General features: G+C 48.5%; 1 protein-coding gene across 4 annotated transcripts in view; it reads right to left on the bottom strand.

The window, feature by feature from the left end:
- rhpn2 (rhophilin, Rho GTPase binding protein 2) overlaps positions 1–19,380 on the bottom strand; it is a 71,982-nt gene that overhangs the window by 8,904 nt on the left and 43,698 nt on the right. For 3 of the 4 annotated variants that reach the window (XR_016492401.1, XR_016492402.1, XM_090223380.1), the window contains exons 8-13: positions 18,125–18,312; positions 14,765–14,921; positions 13,236–13,355; positions 11,124–11,318; positions 10,262–10,338; positions 1,377–1,526 (exon numbers count right to left, since the gene is read on the bottom strand). Coding sequence is in view for 2 of the 4 variants with exons in the window: in XM_090223380.1 (XP_090079506.1) it covers positions 1,377–1,526; positions 10,262–10,338; positions 11,124–11,318; positions 13,236–13,355; positions 14,765–14,921; positions 18,125–18,312 (887 nt within the window). In the remaining 2 variants the exon portion in view is untranslated. The remainder of the gene's footprint in view (positions 1–1,376; positions 1,527–10,261; positions 10,339–11,123; positions 11,319–13,235; positions 13,356–14,764; positions 14,922–18,124; positions 18,313–19,380) is intronic. The other variant, XM_090223381.1, reaches the window with a different exon arrangement.

Here is a 19,380-nt window from a genome sequence, read left to right as displayed (position 1 = left end):
GATTTCCCCTCTGTCATTTAGGAACGCCAGACTACTAAATGCCCCTGGAAATGATTGATTTCCCCTCTGGCATTTAGGAACGCCAGACTACTAAATGCCCCTGGAAATGATTGATTTCCCCTCTGTCATTTAGGAACGCCAGACTACTAAATGCCCCTGGAAATGATTGATTTCCCCTCTGTCATTTAGGAACGCCAGACTACTAAATGCCCCTGGAAATGATTGATTTCCCCTCTGTCATTTAGGTCGCCAGACTACTAAATGCCCCTGGAAATGATTGATTTCCCCTCTGGCATTTAGGAACGCCAGACTACTAAATGCCCCTGGAAATGATTGATTTCCCCTCTGTCATTTAGGAACGCCAGACTACTAAATGCCCCTGGAAATGATTGATTTCCCCTCTGTCATTTAGGAACGCCAGACTACTAAATGCCCCTGGAAATGATTGATTTCCCCTCTGGCATTTAGGAACGCCAGACTACTAAATGCCCCTGGAAATGATTGATTTCCCCTCTGGCATTTAGGAACGCCAGACTACTAAATGCCCCTGGAAAACCCCTCCGGGATGGAGAAGCTGTCTTCATTAAAGTACTAGTGGGGGGGATATACAATGTATTCAGAAAATATTCAGACCCCTTGACTCGGCCAAACTGAACAATCGGGGGAGAAGGGCTTTGGTCAGGGAGGTGACAAAAACACCTGATGGTCGGTCTGACAGAGCTCCAGAGTTCCTCTGTGGAGATGGGAGAACCTTCCAGAAGGACAGCCATCTCTGCAGCACTCCACCAATTAGGCCTTTATGGTAGAGTGGCCAGACGGAAGCCACTCCTCAGTAAAAGGCAAATGACAGCCCACTTGGAGTTTGCCAAAAGGCACCTAAAAGACTCTCAGACCGAGAAACAAGATTCTCTGGTCTGATGAAATCAAGATTGAAATCTTTGGCCTGAATGCCTAGCTTCACGTCTGGAGGAAACCTGGCACCATCCCTACGGTGAAACATGGTGGTGGCAGCATCATGCTGTGGGGAGGTTTTTCAGCAGGAGGGACTGGGAGACTAGTCAGGATCAAGGGAAAGTTGAACGGAGAAAAGTACAGAGAGATCCTTGATGAAAACCTGCTCCAGAGCGCTCAGGACCTCAGACTGTGGTGGAGGTTCACTTTCCAACAGGACACACCCCTAAGCACAAAAACCTTCCCTCCTTTAGCCTAAATGTGCGTCAGCCTAACCCTTCCCTCCTGGAGGCTAAATGTGCGTCAGCCTAACCCTTCCCCCCATTAGCCTAAGTGTGCGTCAGCCTAACCCTTCCCCCCCATTAGCCTAAGTGTGCGTCAGCCTAACCCTTCCCCACCAGTAACCAGTAGTATAGCAGACTCACAGCGGCAGGGCAGAGTGGGTCCAGGGAGGTAACCTGTACAGGTGCAGGGTCTCCTCTCAGGGTGAAGCCCAGGTCTCTGTCCTCCAGTCTCAGCCTGACGGTACGAGGAGCTGTCCAGCGTTGCTTAGCAGAGAACACTGACAGAGGACCCTGGAGGGGGAGGGCAGGTTATTATGAAAACTTACCATGGACACCTCAAACCTTGATAGGACTGACAGTGTGCATCCGAAATGGTACTAAGGGACCTGGTCAAAGGTAGGGTACTATGGAGCCTGGTCAGAGGGTACTATGGAGCCTGGTCAGAGGTAGGGTACTATGGAGCCTGGACAAAGGTAGGGCACTATGGAGCCTGGTCAAAGGCAGAGGACTATGGAGCCTGGTCAAAGGCAGGGTACTATGGAGCCTGGTCAGAGGGTACTATGGAGCCTGGTCAGAGGTAGGGTACTATGGAGCCTGGACAAAGGTAGGGCACTATGGAGCCTGGTCAAAGGCAGAGCACTATGGAGCCTGGTCAGAGGGTACTATGGAGCCTGGTCAGAGGGTACTATGGAGCCTGGTCAAAGGTAGGGCACTATGGAGCCTGGTCAAAGGTAGGGCACTATGGAGCCTGGTCAAAGGCAGGGTACTATGGAGCCTGGTCAGAGGTAGGGTACTATGGAGCCTGGACAAAGGTAGGGCACTATGGAGCCTGGTCAAAGGCAGAGCACTATGGAGCCTGGTCAGAGGGTACTATGGAGCCTGGTCAGAGGTAGGGCACTATGGAGCCTGGTCAAAGGTAGGGCACTATGGAGCCTGGTCAAAGGTAGGGCACTATGGAGCCTGGTCACTATGTAGGGCACTATGGAGCCTGGTCAAAGGTAGGGGACTATGGAGCCTGGTCAAAGTTAGGGCACTATGGAGCCTGGTCAGAGGGCACTATGGAGCCTGGTCAGAGGGCACTATGGAGCCTGGTCAGAGGGCACTATGGAGCCTGGGCTAAGGGCACTATGGCGCCTGGTCAAAGGCAGGGCACTATGGAGCCTGGTCAGAGGGCACTATGGAGCCTGGTCAGAGGGCACTATGGAGCCTGGTTAAAGGTAAGGCACTATGGAGCCTGGTCACTATATAGGGCACTATGGAGCCTGGTCTAAGGTAGGGCACTATGGAGCCTGGTCAAAGGTAGGGCACTATGGAGCCTGGTCAGAGGGCACTATGGAGCCTGGTCAAAGGTAGGGCACTATGGAGCCTGGTCAGAGGGCACTATGGAGCCTGGTTAAAGGTAAGGCACTATGGAGCCTGGTCACTATATAGGGCACTATGGAGCCTGGTCTAAGGTAGGGCACTATGGAGCCTGGTCAAAGGTAGGGCACTATGGAGCCTGGTCAGAGGGCACTATGGAGCCTGGTCAAAGGTAGGGCACTATGGAGCCTGGTCAAAGGGTACTATGGAGCCTGGTCAGAGGGTAATATGGAGCCTGGTCAAAGGTAGGGCACTATGGAGCCTGGTCAGAGGGTACTATGGAGCCTGGTCAAAGGTAGGGCACTATGGAGCCTGGTCAAAGGTAGGGCACTATGGAGCCTGGTCAAAGGTAGGGCACTATGGAGCCTGGTCAAAGGCAGGGCACTATGGAGCCTGGTCAAAGGCAGGGCACTATGGAGCCTGGTCAAAGGCAGGGCACTATGGAGCCTGGTCAGAGGGCACTATGGAGCCTGGTCAAAGGTAAGGCACTATGGAGCCTGGTCAAAGGCAGGGCACTATGGAGCCTGGTCAGAGGGCACTATGGAGCCTGGTCAGAGGTAGGGCACTATGGAGCCTGGTCAGAGGTAGGGCACTATGGAGACTGGTCAGAGGTAGGGCACTATGGAGCCTGGTCAGAGGTAGGGCACTATGGAGCCTGGTCAGAGGTAGGGCACTATGGAGCCTGGTCAGAGGTAGGGCACTATGGAGCCTGGTGAGAGGTAGGGCACTATGGAGCCTGGTCAGAGGTAGGGCACTATGGAGCCTGGTCAGAGGGCACTATGGAGCCTGGTCAAAGGTAGGGCACTATGGAGCCTGGTCAGAGGTAGGGTACTATGGAGCCTGGTCAGAGGTAGGGTACTATGGAGCCTGGTCACTATGTAGGGTACTATGGAGCCTGGTCAGAGGGTACTATGGAGCCTGGTCAGAGGGTACTATGGAGCCTGGTCAGAGGGTACTATGGAGCCTGGTCAGAGGTAGGGTACTATGGAGCCTGCTCAGAGGTAGGGTACTATGGAGCCTGGTCAAAGGTAGGGCACTATGGAGTCTGGTCAAAGGCAGAGCACTATGGAGCCTGGTCAAAGGTAGGGCACTATGGAGCCTGGTCAAAGGTAGGGCACTATGGAGCCTGGTCAAAGGTAGGGCACTATGGAGCCTGGTCAAAGGTAGGGTACTATGGAGCCTGGTCAAAGGTAGGGCACTATGGAGTCTGGTCAAAGGTAGGGCACTATGGAGCCTGGTCAAAGGTAGGGCACTATGGAGCCTGGTCAAAGGTAGGGCACTATGGAGCCTGGTCACTATGTAGGGTACTATGGAGCCTGGTCAAAGGTAGGGTACTATGGAGCCTGGTCACTATGTAGGGTACTATGGAGCCTGGTCACTATGTAGGGCACTATGGAGCCTGGTCAAAGGTAGGGCACTATGGAGCCTGGTCACTATGTAGGGCACTATGGAGCCTGGTCAAAGGTAGGGCACTATGGAGCCTGGTCAAAGGGTACTATGGAGCCTGGTCAAAGGGTACTATGGAGCCTGGTCACTATGTAGGGCACTATGGAGCCTGGTCAGAGGGCACTATGGAGCCTGGTCACTATGTAGGGCACTATGGAGCCTGGTCACTATGTAGGGTACTATGGAGCCTGGTCAAAGGTAGGGCACTATGGAGCCTGGTCACTATGTAGGGCACTATGGAGCCTGGTCACTATGTAGGGCACTATGGAGCCTGGTCAAAGGGTACTATGGAGCCTGGTCACTATGTAGGGCACTATGGAGCCTGGTCAAAGGGTACTATGGAGCCTGGTCAGAGGTAGGGTACTATGTAGGGAATAGATGAGGGTGCGTTTAGGACACCACCATTGTTAATGTTATTGATTCATCAAGACAAGGAGGCTGAGGAAAGAGACTTATTAAGTTCAACACCACTGTTAATGACCTAGAGTCGACCCGTTCTGTTGGGGCGGATCACTGTCTCCAGGGTTAATGTTAGTACTGCCATAGTGGTTCTGTTGGATCACTGTCTCCAGGGTTAATGTTAGTACTGCCATAGTGGTTCTGTTGGATCACTGTCTCCAGGGTTAATGTTAGTACTGCCATAGTGGTTCTGTTGGATCACTGTCTCCAGGGTTAATGTTAGTACTGCCATAGTGGTTCTGTTGGATCACTGTCTCCAGGGTTAATGTTAGTACTGCCATAGTGGTTCTGTTGGATCACTGTCTCCAGGGTTAATGTTAGTACTGCCATAGTGGTTCTGTTGGATCACTGTCTCCAGGGTTAATGTTAGTACTGCCATAGTGGTTCTGTTGGATCACTGTCTCCAGGGTTAATGTTAGTACTGCCATAGTGGTTCTGTTGGGTCACTGTCTCCAGGGTTAATGTTAGTACTGCCATAGTGGTTCTGTTGGATCACTGTCTCCAGGGTTAATGTTAGTACTGCCATAGTGGTTATGTTGGGTCACTGTCTCCAGGGTTAATGTTAGTACTGCCATAGTGGTTCTGTTGGGTCACTGTCTCCAGGGTTAATGTTAGTACTGCCATAGTGGTTCTGTTGGGTCACTGTCTCCAGGGTTAATGTTAGTACTGCCATAGTGGTTCTGTTGGGTCTCTGTCTCCAGGGTTAATGTTAGTACTGCCATAGTGGTTCTGTTGGATCACTGTCTCCAGGGTTAATGTTAGTACTGCCATAGTGGTTCTGTTGGGTCACTGTCTCCAGGGTTAATGTTAGTACTGCCATAGTGGTTCTGTTGGGTCACTGTCTCCAGGGTTAATGTTAGTACTGCCATAGTGGTTCTGTTGGGTCACTGTCTCCAGGGTTAATGTTAGTACTGCCATGGTGGTTCTGTTGGGTCACTGTCTCCAGGGTTAATGTTAGTACTGCCATAGTGGTTCTGTTGGGTCACTGTCTCCAGGGTTAATGTTAGTACTGCCATAGTGGTTCTGTTGGGTCACTGTCTCCAGGGTTAATGTTAGTACTGCCATAGTGGTTCTGTTGGGTCACTGTCTCCAGGGTTAATGTTAGTACTGCCATAGTGGTTCTGTTGGATCACTGTCTCCAGGGTTAATGTTAGTACTGCCATAGTGGTTCTGTTGGATCACTGTCTCCAGGGTTAATGTTAGTACTGCCATAGTGGTTCTGTTGGATCACTGTCTCCAGGGTTAATGTTAGTACTGCCATAGTGGTTCTGTTGGGTCACTGTCTCCAGGGATAATGTTAGTACTGCCATAGTGGTTCTGTTGGGTCACTGTCTCCAGGGATAATGTTAGTACTGCCATAGTGGTTCTGTTGGGTCACTGTCTCCAGGGATAATGTTAGTACTGCCATAGTGGTTCTGTTGGGTCACTGTCTCCAGGGTTAATGTTAGTACTGCCATAGTGGTTCTGTTGGATCACTGTCTCCAGGGTTAATGTTAGTACTGCCATAGTGGTTCTGTTGGATCACTGTCTCCAGGGTTAATGTTAGTACTGCCATAGTGGTTCTGTTGGATCACTGTCTCCAGGGTTAATGTTAGTACTGCCATAGTGGTTCTGTTGGATCACTGTCTCCAGGGTTAATGTTAGTACTGCCACAGTGGTTCTGTTGGATCACTGTCTCCAGGGTTAATGTTAGTACTGCCATAGTGGTTCTGTTGGGTCACTGTCTCCAGGGTTAATGTTAGTACTGCCATAGTGGTTCTGTTGGATCACTGTCTCCAGGGTTAATGTTAGTACTGCCATAGTGGTTCTGTTGGATCACTGTCTCCAGGGTTAATGTTAGTACTGCCATAGTGGTTCTGTTGGGTCACTGTCTCCAGGGATAATGTTAGTACTGCCATAGTGGTTCTGTTGGATCACTGTCTCCAGGGTTAATGTTAGTACTGCCATAGTGGTTCTGTTGGGTCACTGTCTCCAGGGTTAATGTTAGTACTGCCATAGTGGTTCTGTTGGATCACTGTCTCCAGGGTTAATGTTAGTACTGCCATAGTGGTTCTGTTGGGTCACTGTCTCCAGGGTTAATGTTAGTACTGCCATAGTGGTTCTGTTGGATCACTGTCTCCAGGGTTAATGTTAGTACTGCCATAGTGGTTCTGTTGGGTCACTGTCTCCAGGGATAATGTTAGTACTGCCATAGTGGTTCTGTTGGGTCTCTGTCTCCAGGGTTAATGTTAGTACTGCCATAGTGGTTCTGTTGGGTCACTGTCTCCAGGGTTAATGTTAGTACTGCCACAGTGGTTCTGTTGGATCACTGTCTCCAGGGTTAATGTTAGTACTGCCATAGTGGTTCTGTTGGATCACTGTCTCCAGGGTTAATGTTAGTACTGCCATAGTGGTTCTGTTGGGTCACTGTCTCCAGGGTTAATGTTAGTACTGCCATAGTGGTTCTGTTGGGTCACTGTCTCCAGGGTTAATGTTAGTAATGCCATAGTGGTTCTGTTGGGTCTCTGTCTCCAGGGTTAATGTTAGTACTGCCATAGTGGTTCTGTTGGATCACTGTCTCCAGGGTTAATGTTAGTACTGCCATAGTGGTTCTGTTGGGTCACTGTCTCCAGGGTTAATGTTAGTACTGCCATAGTGGTTCTGTTGGGTCACTGTCTCCAGGGTTAATGTTAGTAATGCCATAGTGGTTCTGTTGGATCACTGTCTCCAGGGTTAATGTTAGTAATGCCATAGTGGTTCTGTTGGGTCACTGTCTCCAGGGTTAATGTTAGTACTGCCATAGTGGTTCTGTTGGATCACTGTCTCCAGGGTTAATGTTAGTACTGCCATAGTGGTTCTGTTGGGTCACTGTCTCCAGGGTTAATGTTAGTACTGCCATAGTGGTTCTGTTGGATCACTGTCTCCAGGGTTAATGTTAGTACTGCCATAGTGGTTCTGTTGGGTCTCTGTCTCCAGGGTTAATGTTAGTAATGCCATAGTGGTTCTGTTGGATCACTGTCTCCAGGGTTAATGTTAGTACTGCCATAGTGGTTCTGTTGGGTCTCTGTCTCCAGGGTTAATGTTAGTACTGCCATAGTGGTTCTGTTGGATCACTGTCTCCAGGGTTAATGTTAGTACTGCCATAGTGGTTCTGTTGGGTCACTGTCTCCAGGGTTAATGTTAGTACTGCCATAGTGGTTCTGTTGGGTCTCTGTCTCCAGGGTTAATGTTAGTACTGCCATAGTGGTTCTGTTGGATCACTGTCTCCAGGGTTAATGTTAGTACTGCCATAGTGGTTCTGTTGGGTCTCTGTCTCCAGGTGTAATGTTAGTACTGCCATAGTGGTTCTGTTGGGTCACTGTCTCCAGGGTTAATGTTAGTACTGCCATAGTGGTTCTGTTGGGTCACTGTCTCCAGGTGTAATGTTAGTACTCCCATAGTGGTTCTGTTGGATCACTGTCTCCAGGGTTAATGTTAGTACTGCCATAGTGGTTCTGTTGGGTCACTGTCTCCAGGTGTAATGTTAGTACTGCCATAGTGGTTCTGTTGGGTCACTGTCTCCAGGGTTAATGTTAGTACTGCCATAGTGGTTCTGTTGGGTCACTGTCTCCAGGGTTAATGTTAGTACTGCCATAGTGGTTCTGTTGGGTCACTGTCTCCAGGTGTAATGTTAGTACTGCCATAGAGGTTCTGTTGGGTCACTGTCTCCAGGTGTAATGTTAGTACTGCCATAGTGGTTCTGTTGGGTCTCTGTCTCCAGGGTTAATGTTAGTACTGCCATAGTGGTTCTGTTGGATCACTGTCTCCAGGGTTAATGTTAGTACTGCCATAGTGGTTCTGTTGGGTCTCTGTCTCCAGGGTTAATGTTAGTACTGCCATAGTGGTTCTGTTGGGTCTCTGTCTCCAGGGTTAATGTTAGTACTGCCATAGTGGTTCTGTTGGGTCACTGTCTCCAGGGTTAATGTTAGTACTGCCATAGTGGTTCTGTTGGGTCACTGTCTCCAGGGTTAATGTTAGTACTGCCATAGTGGTTCTGTTGGGTCACTGTCTCCAGGGTTAATGTTAGTACTGCCATAGTGGTTCTGTTGGGTCACTGTCTCCAGGGTTAATGTTAGTACTGCCATAGTGGTTCTGTTGGGTCACTGTCTCCAGGGTTAATGTTAGTACTGCCATAGTGGTTCTGTTGGGTCACTGTCTCCAGGGTTAATGTTAGTACTGCCATAGTGGTTCTGTTGGGTCACTGTCTCCAGGGTTAATGTTAGTACTGCCATAGTGGTTCTGTTGGATCACTGTCTCCAGGGTTAATGTTAGTACTGCCATAGTGGTTCTGTTGGGTCACTGTCTCCAGGGTTAATGTTAGTACTGCCATAGTGGTTCTGTTGGGTCACTGTCTCCAGGGTTAATGTTAGTACTGCCATAGTGGTTCTGTTGGATCACTGTCTCCAGGGTTAATGTTAGTACTGCCATAGTGGTTCTGTTGGGTCACTGTCTCCAGGGTTAATGTTAGTACTGCCATAGTGGTTCTGTTGGGTCACTGTCTCCAGGGTTAATGTTAGTACTGCCATAGTGGTTCTGTTGGGTCACTGTCTCCAGGGTTAATGTTAGTACTGCCATAGTGGTTCTGTTGGGTCACTGTCTCCAGGGTTAATGTTAGTACTGCCATAGTGGTTCTGTTGGATCACTGTCTCCAGGGTTAATGTTAGTACTGCCATAGTGGTTCTGTTGGGTCACTGTCTCCAGGGTTAATGTTAGTACTGCCATAGTGGTTCTGTTGGGTCACTGTCTCCAGGGTTAATGTTAGTACTGCCATAGTGGTTCTGTTGGGTCACTGTCTCCAGGGTTAATGTTAGTAATGCCATAGTGGTTCTGTTGGGTCACTGTCTCCAGGGTTAATGTTAGTACTGCCATAGTGGTTCTGTTGGGGCGGATTACTGTCTCCAGGGTTAATGTTAGTACTGCCATAGTGGTTCTGTTGGATCACTGTCTCCAGGGTTAATGTTAGTACTGCCATAGTGGTTCTGTTGGGTCACTGTCTCCAGGGTTAATGTTAGTACTGCCATAGTGGTTCTGTTGGATCACTGTCTCCAGGGTTAATGTTAGTACTGCCATAGTGGTTCTGTTGGGTCACTGTCTCCAGGGTTAATGTTAGTACTGCCATAGTGGTTCTGTTGGGTCTCTGTCTCCAGGGTTAATGTTAGTACTGCCATAGTGGTTCTGTTGGGTCACTGTCTCCAGGGTTAATGTTAGTACTGCCATAGTGGTTCTGTTGGATCACTGTCTCCAGGGTTAATGTTAGTACTGCCATAGTGGTTCTGTTGGATCACTGTCTCCAGGGTTAATGTTAGTAATGCCATAGTGGTTCTGTTGGGTCACTGTCTCCAGGGTTAATGTTAGTACTGCCATAGTGGTTCTGTTGGGTCACTGTCTCCAGGGTTAATGTTAGTACTGCCATAGTGGTTCTGTTGGGTCGGATTCAGAAAACAGCATCACACCATCTGGGTGTTCAAAGGAAAGTTGAACTGAACTCAACTGTTTTTTAAAAAACAACAACACACAAATCCAGAGCTTTGTGATGCCAATTTCTGAAAACACCGTAGATATTTTACACGACGGGACGGTTTCCCAGACACAGATTAATCTCAGTCCCAGACTATAAGAGGAGTTTTAAGAGTTACTGGTGATTCTCCATTCACCAAGCTTCATAGTCCAGGACTAGGCTTTAACAATCTGTGTCTGGAACAGCAGCCCTGAAAATGTTAAAAGAAATTAGTAAGCCCACATACCAGCCTCCGGAAAAAGTCTGTGACTTTCACCTTTGTGGCCATGGGCGTTTCCATCTCTGCCTTGTGCTCCGTTTTAGCTGAGGAGGGAAAACAGGTCTGTTTATTACCACAACAACACACACAACCTGCCAACGTCCTCTGGGGTTCAGCACGACAGGGAGCGCATGGCCACACTGTAAACATTACAGCATCACAACATCCTGGACCTACTAAACAGCTGTTTTAAAAGGTTATTAGGAGGTTGAAGGTAATTTCACATGAGAACCAACCAGGAAGTTACATTGTATGTCTAGTCTTACAATCCACACCACCGATGGAACAGACCAATTGTAATGAGGTCCAACAGCCAGACCCCCCCCTGTCTCTCTAATGACATGAGGTCCAACAGCCAGACCCCCTCTGTCTCTCTAATGTAATGAGGTCCAACAGCCAGACCCCCTCTGTCTCTCTAATGTAATGAGGTCCAACAGTCAGACCCCCTCTGTCTCTCTAATGACATGAGGTACATTTGACAGTCAGACCCCCTCTGTCTCTCTAATGACATGAGGTACATTTGACAGTCAGACCCCCTCTGTCTCTCTAATGACATGAGGTACATTTGACAGTCAGACCCCCTCAATTGATTGATTAATTACACAGATGTTGGGGGCTTCACAAATACAATTGATTGATTAATTACACAGATGTTGGGGGCTTCACAAATACAATTGATTGATTAATTACACAGATGTTGGGGGCTTTACAAATACAATTGATTGATTAATTACACAGATGTTGGGGGCTTCACAAATACAATTGATTGATTGACTCACAGATGATGTCTGGAGCTTTACAAATACATTTGATTGATTGATTGACTCACAGACGATGTCTGGAGCCTCCATGTAGTCTGTGAACTCGTCCTCTCGGTCGTTGTCATTGAACTTGGCCAGGGAACGGTTGTGACTGGCCTGGAGGATGGCCTGGAGCACATCCAGCTTCCTGAGGTGACGACACAGACTATGGATCCTCAGACCCTCCTCATGACCTATCACAGCCCGCCGCAGGTGGGCCTTACCTGGGGAAGGAGAAGGGAGGTGGAGGAGGGAGGAGGAATTAACGGGGAGGTGGAGGAGAGGGGAGGTGGAGGAGGGAGGAGGAATTAACGGGGAGGTGGAGGAGAGGGGAGGTGGAGGAGGGAGGAGGAATTAACGGGGAGGTGGAGGAGAGGGGAGGTGGAGGAGGGAGGAGGAATTAACGGGGAGGTGGAGGAGAGGGGAGGTGGAGGAGGGAGGAGGAATTAACGGGGAGGTGGAGGAGAGGGGAGGTGGAGGAGGGAGAAGAAGAGGTGGAGGAGGGAGGAGGAATTAACGGGGAGGTGGAGGAGAGGGGAGGTGGAGGAGGGAGGAGGAATTAACGGGGAGGTGGAGGAGAGGGGAGGTGGAGGAGGGAGAAGAAGAGGTGGAGGGTGGAAAGAGGAAGAGTCATTAAGCCAGGTGAGTAAGTATACAGGTAAAAACTAAATGGATCCCGTTTAGACTCAGACCATATGGTACCAGGTGATAACATGGCTATACACACGGGGTACCAGGTGATAACATGGTTATACACACGGGGTATCAGGTGATAACATGGTGTAGAGTCCAGACAGTCAGGGACGATATAAATGACAGTGTGTAGAGTCCAGACAGTCAGGGACTATATAAATGACAGTGTGTAGAGTCCAGACAGTCAGGGACTATATAAATGACAGTCAGTGTGTAGAGTCCAGACAGTCAGGGACTATATAAATGACAGTCAGGGTGTAGAGTCCAGACAGTCAGGGACGATATAAATGACAGTCAGTGTGTAGAGTCCAGACAGTCAGGGACTATATAATGACAGGGTGTAGAGTCCTGACAGTCAGGGACTATATAAATGACAGTGTGTAGAGTCCAGACAGTCAGGGACTATATAAATGACAGTCAGGGTGTAGAGTCCAGACAGTCAGGGACTATATAAATGACAGTCAGGGTGTAGATTCCAGACAGTCAGGGACTATATAAATGACAGTCAGGGTGTAGAGTCCAGACAGTCAGGGACTATATAAATGACAGTCAGTGTGTAGAGTCCAGACAGTCAGGGACTATATAAATGACAGTGTGTAGAGTCCAGACAGTCAGGGACTATATAAATGACAGTCAGTGTGTAGTGTCCAGACAGTCAGGGACTATATAAATGACAGTCAGTGTGTAGAGTCCAGACAGTCAGGGACGATATAAATGACAGTCAGTGTGTAGAGTCCAGACAGTCAGGGACTATATAAATGACAGTCAGGGTGTAGAGTCCAGACAGTCAGGGACTATATAAATGACAGTCAGGTTGTAGAGTCCAGACAGTCAGGGACTATATAAATGACAGTCAGGGTGTAGAGTCCAGACAGTCAGGGACTATATAAATGACAGTGTGTAGAGTCCAAACAGTCAGGGACGATATAAATGACAGGGTGTAGAGTCCAGACAGTCAGGGACTATATAAATGACAGTCAGTGTGTAGAGTCCAGACAGTCAGGGACTATATAAATGACAGTGTGTAGAGTCCAGACAGACAGGGACTATATAAATGACAGTCAGGGTGTAGAGTCCAGACAGTCAGGGACTATATAAATGACAGTGTGTAGAGTCCAGACAGTCAGGGACTATATAAATGACAGTGTGTAGAGTCCAGACAGTCAGGGACTATATAATGACAGTGTGTAGAGTCCAAACAGTCAGGGACTATATAAATGACAGTGTGTAGAGTCCAGGCAGTCAGGGACTATATAAATGACAGGGTGTAGAGTCCAGACAGTCAGGGACTATATAATGACAGTGTGTAGAGTCCAGACAGTCAGGGACTATATAGATGACAGTGTGTAGAGTCCAGACAGTCAGGGACTATATAAATGACAGTGTGTATCTAGACCTAAACCACATAAAGGACCTGTGTAAACACGGTATTGGGTTTGGAGCCTTACCGATGCGTCGTCTCTCCTCTCTCTTCCTGAGGATGTCGAGTGGGGAGCGGACATCTGGCATGGCATCATACGCCTGGGACAGAGCCTTCTCCTGTTGGTCCTCGTCATCACTGGGCCTCACTGGAAAACACAGAGACAGGAGAGAGGGATTAGAAATGGCAACACAGAGACAGGGATTAGGGACACGGCAACACAGAGACGGGGATTAGGGACACGGCAACACAGCGACGGGGATTAGGGACACGGCAACACAGAGACAGAGATTAGGGACATGGCAACACAGAGACAGGGATTAGGGACATGGCAACACAGAGACGGGGATTAGGGACATGGCAACACAGAGATGGGGATTAGGGACATGGCAACACAGAGACTAGGACACGGCAACACAGAGACTAGAACACGGCAACACAGAGACTAGAACACGGCAACACAGAGACTAGGACACGGCAACACAGAGACAGGGACTAGGGACATGGCAACACAGAGACAGGGATTAGGGACAAGGCAACACAGAGACAGTGATTAGGGACATGGCAACACAGAGATGGGGATTAGGGACATGGCAACACAGAGACAGGATTGTAGGGATGTAGCCTTGGCTGTCGGCAGAAAGACAGTGTCGGCAGAAAGACAGTGTCGGCAGAAAGACAGTGTCGGCAGAAAGACAGTGTCGGCAGAGGACAGATCCAGTCTGGGACTGTGAGACAGTTTGGTTTGAACAACACAAAGACATGTTACATAAATATTTATAACTGACCAGGTTGGTACAGACTCACTCTACACTACTCTGTCCTCTTTATAAATCTAAAGGTCTCAGTACTCTGAGCTGCTCTGTCTCTCTGTCCTCTTTATAAATCTAAAGGTCTCAGTACTCTGGGCTGTTCTGTCTCTCTGTCCTCTTTATAAATCTAAAGGTCTCAGTACTCTGAGCTGTTCTGTCTCTCTGTCCTCTTTATAAATCTAAAGGTCTCAGTACTCTGAGCTGTTCTGTCTCTCTGTCCTCTTTATAAATCTAAAGGTCTCAGTACTCTGAGCTGCTCTGTCTCTCTGTCCTCTTTATAAATCTAAAGGTCTCAGTACTCTGGGCTGTTCTGTCTCTCTGTCCTCTTTATAAAACAAAAGGTCTCAGTACTCTGAGCTGCTCTGTCTCTCTGTCCTCTTTATAAATCTAAAGGTCTCAGTACTCTGGGCTGTTCTGTCTCTCTGTCCTCTTTATAAAACTAAAGGTCTCAGTACTCTGGGCTGTTCTGTCTCTCTGTCCTCTTTATAAATCTAAAGGTCTCAGTACTCTGGGCTGTTCTGTCTCTCTGTCCTCTTTATTAAACGAAAGGTCTCAGTACTCTGAGAAAGAGGTGAAGTCTGTTCCTGTAAGGTCCAGGAAACTCATCTAGGAACTAACAGAACCAGTCTGCTCCAGTCTGTTCCAGGAAACTCATCTAGTAACTAACAGGCATTTACAAATCTCCCTCTCTCCCTCTGGATCGCGCATAGAAGGGATATGATTGGCTAACGGCTGCTGGACTTACGTTGGTGGTCCAATAGCGCAGTAGCCAGGAAGTAGTGTGCCAGTGAACGGTAGTGGTGGGTCTTGACCTGAGCCATGGTGGACCAGAAGAACGGGACGTTGTCCTTGATGGGAGTCTGGCTCATAGACTGGTGAACCTGGTCATAGGTGTCTCCTACCTGAGACGGGGACACAGAGATGTTCTGTTAGAGAACACATCGCAAATGGCACCCTGTTCCCTATATAGTGCACTACTGTTGACCAGAGCCCTATGGCACCCTATTCCCTATATAGTGCACTACTTTAGACCAGAGGCTTAGGGCACTATATAGGGAATGGGGTTCCACTGCTCTTTAGTCAGACACACCTCAACGGGATATGACAGTGTGATGCCATATCGTCTTAGATGATGGAACCCCGTTTAGCGTTGAGGTGAAACTCTCTCAGATTAACCCCGTTAGGGTAAAGCGTTTAGCGTTGAGGTGAAACTCTCTCAGATTAACCCCGTTAGGGTAAAGCGTTTAGCGTTGAGGTGAAACTCTCCCAGATTAACCCCGTTAGGGTAAAGCGTTTAGCGTTGAGGTGAAACTCTCTCAGATTAACCCCGTTAGGGTAAAGCGTTCAGCGTTGAGGTGAAACTCTCTCAGATTAACCCCGTTAGGGTAAAGCGTTTAGCGTTGAGGTGAAACTCTCTCAGATTAACCCCGTTAGGGTAAAGCGTTCAGCGTTGAGGTGAAACTCTCTCAGATTAACCCCGTTAGGGTAAAGCGTTTAGCGTTGAGGTGAAACTCTCTCAGATTAACCCCATTAGGGCAAAGCTTTTAGCGTTGAGGTGAAACTCTCTCAGATTAACCCCGTTAGGGTAAAGCGTTTAGCGTTGAGGTGAAACTCTCCCAGATTAACCCCGTTAGGGCAAAGTGTTTAGCGTTGAGGTGAAACTCTCTCAGATTAACCCCGTTAGGGCAAAGCGTTTAGCGTTAAGGTGAAACTCTCCCAGATTAACCCCGTTAGGGTGAAAGCGTTTAGCGTTGAGGTGAAACTCTCCCAGATTAACCCCGTTAGGGCAAAGCGTTTAGCGTTAAGGTGAAACTCTCTCAGATTAACCCCGTTAGGGCAAAGCGTTCAGCGTTGAAGTGAAACTCTCTCAGATTAACCCCATTAGGGCAAAGCGTTCAGCGTTGAAGTGAAACTCTCCCAGATTAACCCCGTTAGGGCAAAGCGTTCAGCGTTGAGGTGAAACTCTCTCAGATTAACCCCATTAGGGCAAAGCGTTCAGCGTTGAGGTGAAACTCTCTCAGATTAACCCCGTTAGGGCAAAGCGTTTAGCGTTGAGGTGAAACTCTCTCAGATTAACCCCGTTAGGGCAAAGCGTTCAGCGTTGAGGTGAAACTCTCTCAGATTAACCCCGTTAGGGCAAAGCTTTTAGCGTTGAGGTGAAACTCTCTCAGATTAACCCCGTTAGGGCAAAGCGTTCAGCGTTGAGGTGAAACTCTCTCAGATTAACCCCGTTAGGGCAAAGCGTTCAGCGTTGAGGTGAAACTCTCTCAGATTAACCCCGTTAGGGCAAAGCGTTTAGCGTTGAGGTGAAACTCTCTCAGATTAACCCCGTTAGGGCAAAGCGTTTAGCGTTGAGGTGAAACTCTCAGATTAACCCCGTTAGGGCAAAGCGTTCAGCATTGAGGTGAAACTCTCTCAGATTAACCCCATTAGGGCAAAGCGTTCAGCGTTGAGGTGAAACTCTCTCAGATTAACCCCGTTAGGGTAAAGCGTTTAGCGTTGAGGTGAAACTCTCTCAGATTAACCCCGTTAGGGCAAAGCGTTCAGCGTTGAGGTGAAACTCTCTCAGATTAACCCCGTTAGGGCAAAGCGTTCAGCGTTGAAGTGAAACTCTCTCAGATTAACCCCATTAGGGCAAAGCGTTCAGCGTTGAGGTGAAACTCTCTCAGATTAACCCCATTAGGGTAAAGCAGATGTGTTGGAGGTGAAACTCTCTCAGATTAACCCCGTTAGGGCAAAGCGTTCAGCTTTGAGGTGAAACTCTCTCAGATTAACCCCATTAGGGCAAAGCGTTCAGCGTTGAGGTGAAACTCTCTCAGATTAACCCCGTTAGGGCAAAGCGTTTAGCGTTGAGGTGAAACTCTCTCAGATTAACCCCGTTAGGGCAAAGCGTTTAGCGTTGAGGTGAAACTCTCTCAGATTAACCCCGTTAGGGTAAAGCGTTTAGCGTTGAGGTGAAACTCTCTCAGATTAACCCCATTAGGGCAAAGCGTTCAGCGTTGAGGTGAAACTCTCTCAGATTAACCCCATTAGGGCAAAGCAGATGTGTTGAACGTTGCCCATTGAACATCAACAGACAAATCCATCCATCCATCTATCGATAACAGTGGAACTACATTCCTGATTTAATCAAGATCAATCCGTCTGTATCAGCCTATAGACTGTGGGAAAGGACTCAGTATTGTACATGTACCTTGGCAGCCTGTAGACTGTGGGAAAGGACTCAGTATTGATCATGTACCTTGGCAGCCTGTAGACTGTGGGAAAGGACTCAGTATTGATCATGTACCTTGGCAGCCTGTAGACTGTAGGAAAGGACTCAGTATTGTGCATGTACCTTGGCAGCCTGTAGACTGTGGGAAAGGACTCAGTATTGTACATGTACCTTGGCAGCCTGTAGACTGTAGGAAAGGACTCAGTATTGTTCATGTACCTTGGCAGCCTGTAGACTGTAGGAAAGGACTCAGTATTGTACATGTACCTTGGCAGCCTGTAGACTGTAGGAAAGGACTCAGTATTGATCATGTACCTTGGCAGCCTGTAGACTGTAGGAAAGGACTCAGTATTGTGCATGTACCTTGGCAGCCTGTAGACTGTGGGAAAGGACTCAGTATTGTACATGTACCTTGGCAGCCTGTAGACTGTAGGAAAGGACTCAGTATTGTTCATGTACCTTGGCAGCCTGTAGACTGTAGGAAAGGACTCAGTATTGTACATGTACCTTGGCAGCCTGTAGACTGTAGGAAAGGACTCAGTATTGATCATGTACCTTGGCAGCCTATAGACTGTGGGAAAGGACTCAGTATTGTACATGTACCTTGGCAGCCTGTAGACTGTGGGAAAGGACTCAGTATTGATCATGTACCTTGGCAGCCTGTAGACTGTGGGAAAGGACTCAGTATTGATCATGTACCTTGGCAGCCTGTAGACTGTAGGAAAGGACTCAGTATTGTACATGTACCTTGGCAGCCTGTAGACTGTGGGAAAGGACTCAGTATTGTACATGTACCTTGGCAGCCTGTAGACTGTAGGAAAGGACTCAGTATTGTTCATGTACCTTGGCAGCCTGTAGACTGTAGGAAAGGACTCAGTATTGTACATGTACCTTGGCAGCCTCGTGGGCCATCTTGAGGAGAGAGAAGAACTCATTGCGGATGCCAGACAGAGCGATCTTCTCAAACAGACACTCCTGAGCTTGGGCCAGCATCATCTTGATGAGCATACTGAGCATGGAGGGACTCATGTCATAGCTGGGGGTGTGGGTGAACGTCTCCTTCAGGTGGTGGAGGACTCCTACAGGGGGGGGGACACAGAGAGAGTGGGGGAGGTGAGAATGGAGGGACTCATGTCATAGCTGGGAGTGAACGTCTACTTCAGGTGGTTCAGGACTCATTTCTAAACATTGCTACCGGATGCAATATATGCTCCAAAACATGCATGCGCCAGTTTTCACGCAAAACTGCATTTATAAAAACGGAACTTAACATGAGAATGTGCTAATCCTTTTATACTCCCGGTACCACAAGTACTCACAGTTTCTAACGTTCGACATTAGGCCGAGGGGCAGTACTGTCCTAGTTTGGGTCGACTGCCGAGGGGCAGTACTGTCCTAGTTTGGGTCGACTGCCGAGGGGCAGTACTGTCCTAGTTTGGGTCGACTGCCGAGGGGCAGTACTGTCCTAGTTTGGGTCGACTGCCGAGGGGCAGTACTGTCCTAGTTTGGGTCGACTGCCGAGGGGCAGTACTGTCCTAGTTTGGGTCGACTGCCGAGGGGCATTACTGTCCTAGTTTGGGTCGACTGCCGAGGGGCAGTACTGTCCTAGTTTGGGTTGACTGCCGAGGGGCAGTACTGTCCTAGTTTGGGTTGACTGTCGAGAGGCAGTACTGTCCTAGTTTGGGTTGACTGCCGAGGGGCAGTACTGTACTGTGGGACATGATGCATGGGAAACTAGAGAAGCCAGAAGAGGACTGGCCACCCCTCATAGCCTGGTTCCTCTCTAGGTTTCTTCCTAGGTTTTGGCCTTTCTAGGGAGTTTTTCCTAGCCACCGTGCTTCTACACCTGCATTGCTTGCTGTTTGGGGTTTTAGGCTGGGTTTCTGTACAGCACTTTGAGATATTAGCTGATGTAAGAAAGGCTTTATAAATACATTTGATTGATTGATTGATTGATTGAGAGTTAAATGGTTCATCTTTACCAGTAGCCAGTCCATAGAGTTTTTCCTGACATGACATTTGAAAACTATGAAATGTTCCCTATAACCAGGGCCCTATTCCCTATAACCAGGGCCCTATTCCCTACATAGTGCACTACTCTTAACCAGGACCCTATTTCCTACATAGTGCACTACTCTTAACCAGGG

The sequence above is a fragment of the Oncorhynchus mykiss genome, chromosome 26, assembly GCF_057628025.1.
Source record: "Oncorhynchus mykiss isolate SJ-2025 chromosome 26, ASM5762802v1, whole genome shotgun sequence".
Taxonomy (NCBI): Eukaryota; Metazoa; Chordata; class Actinopteri; order Salmoniformes; family Salmonidae; genus Oncorhynchus; species Oncorhynchus mykiss.
Note: the sequence above shows the minus strand (reverse complement) of the source record. Positions and strands in the feature narration are given on the sequence as shown.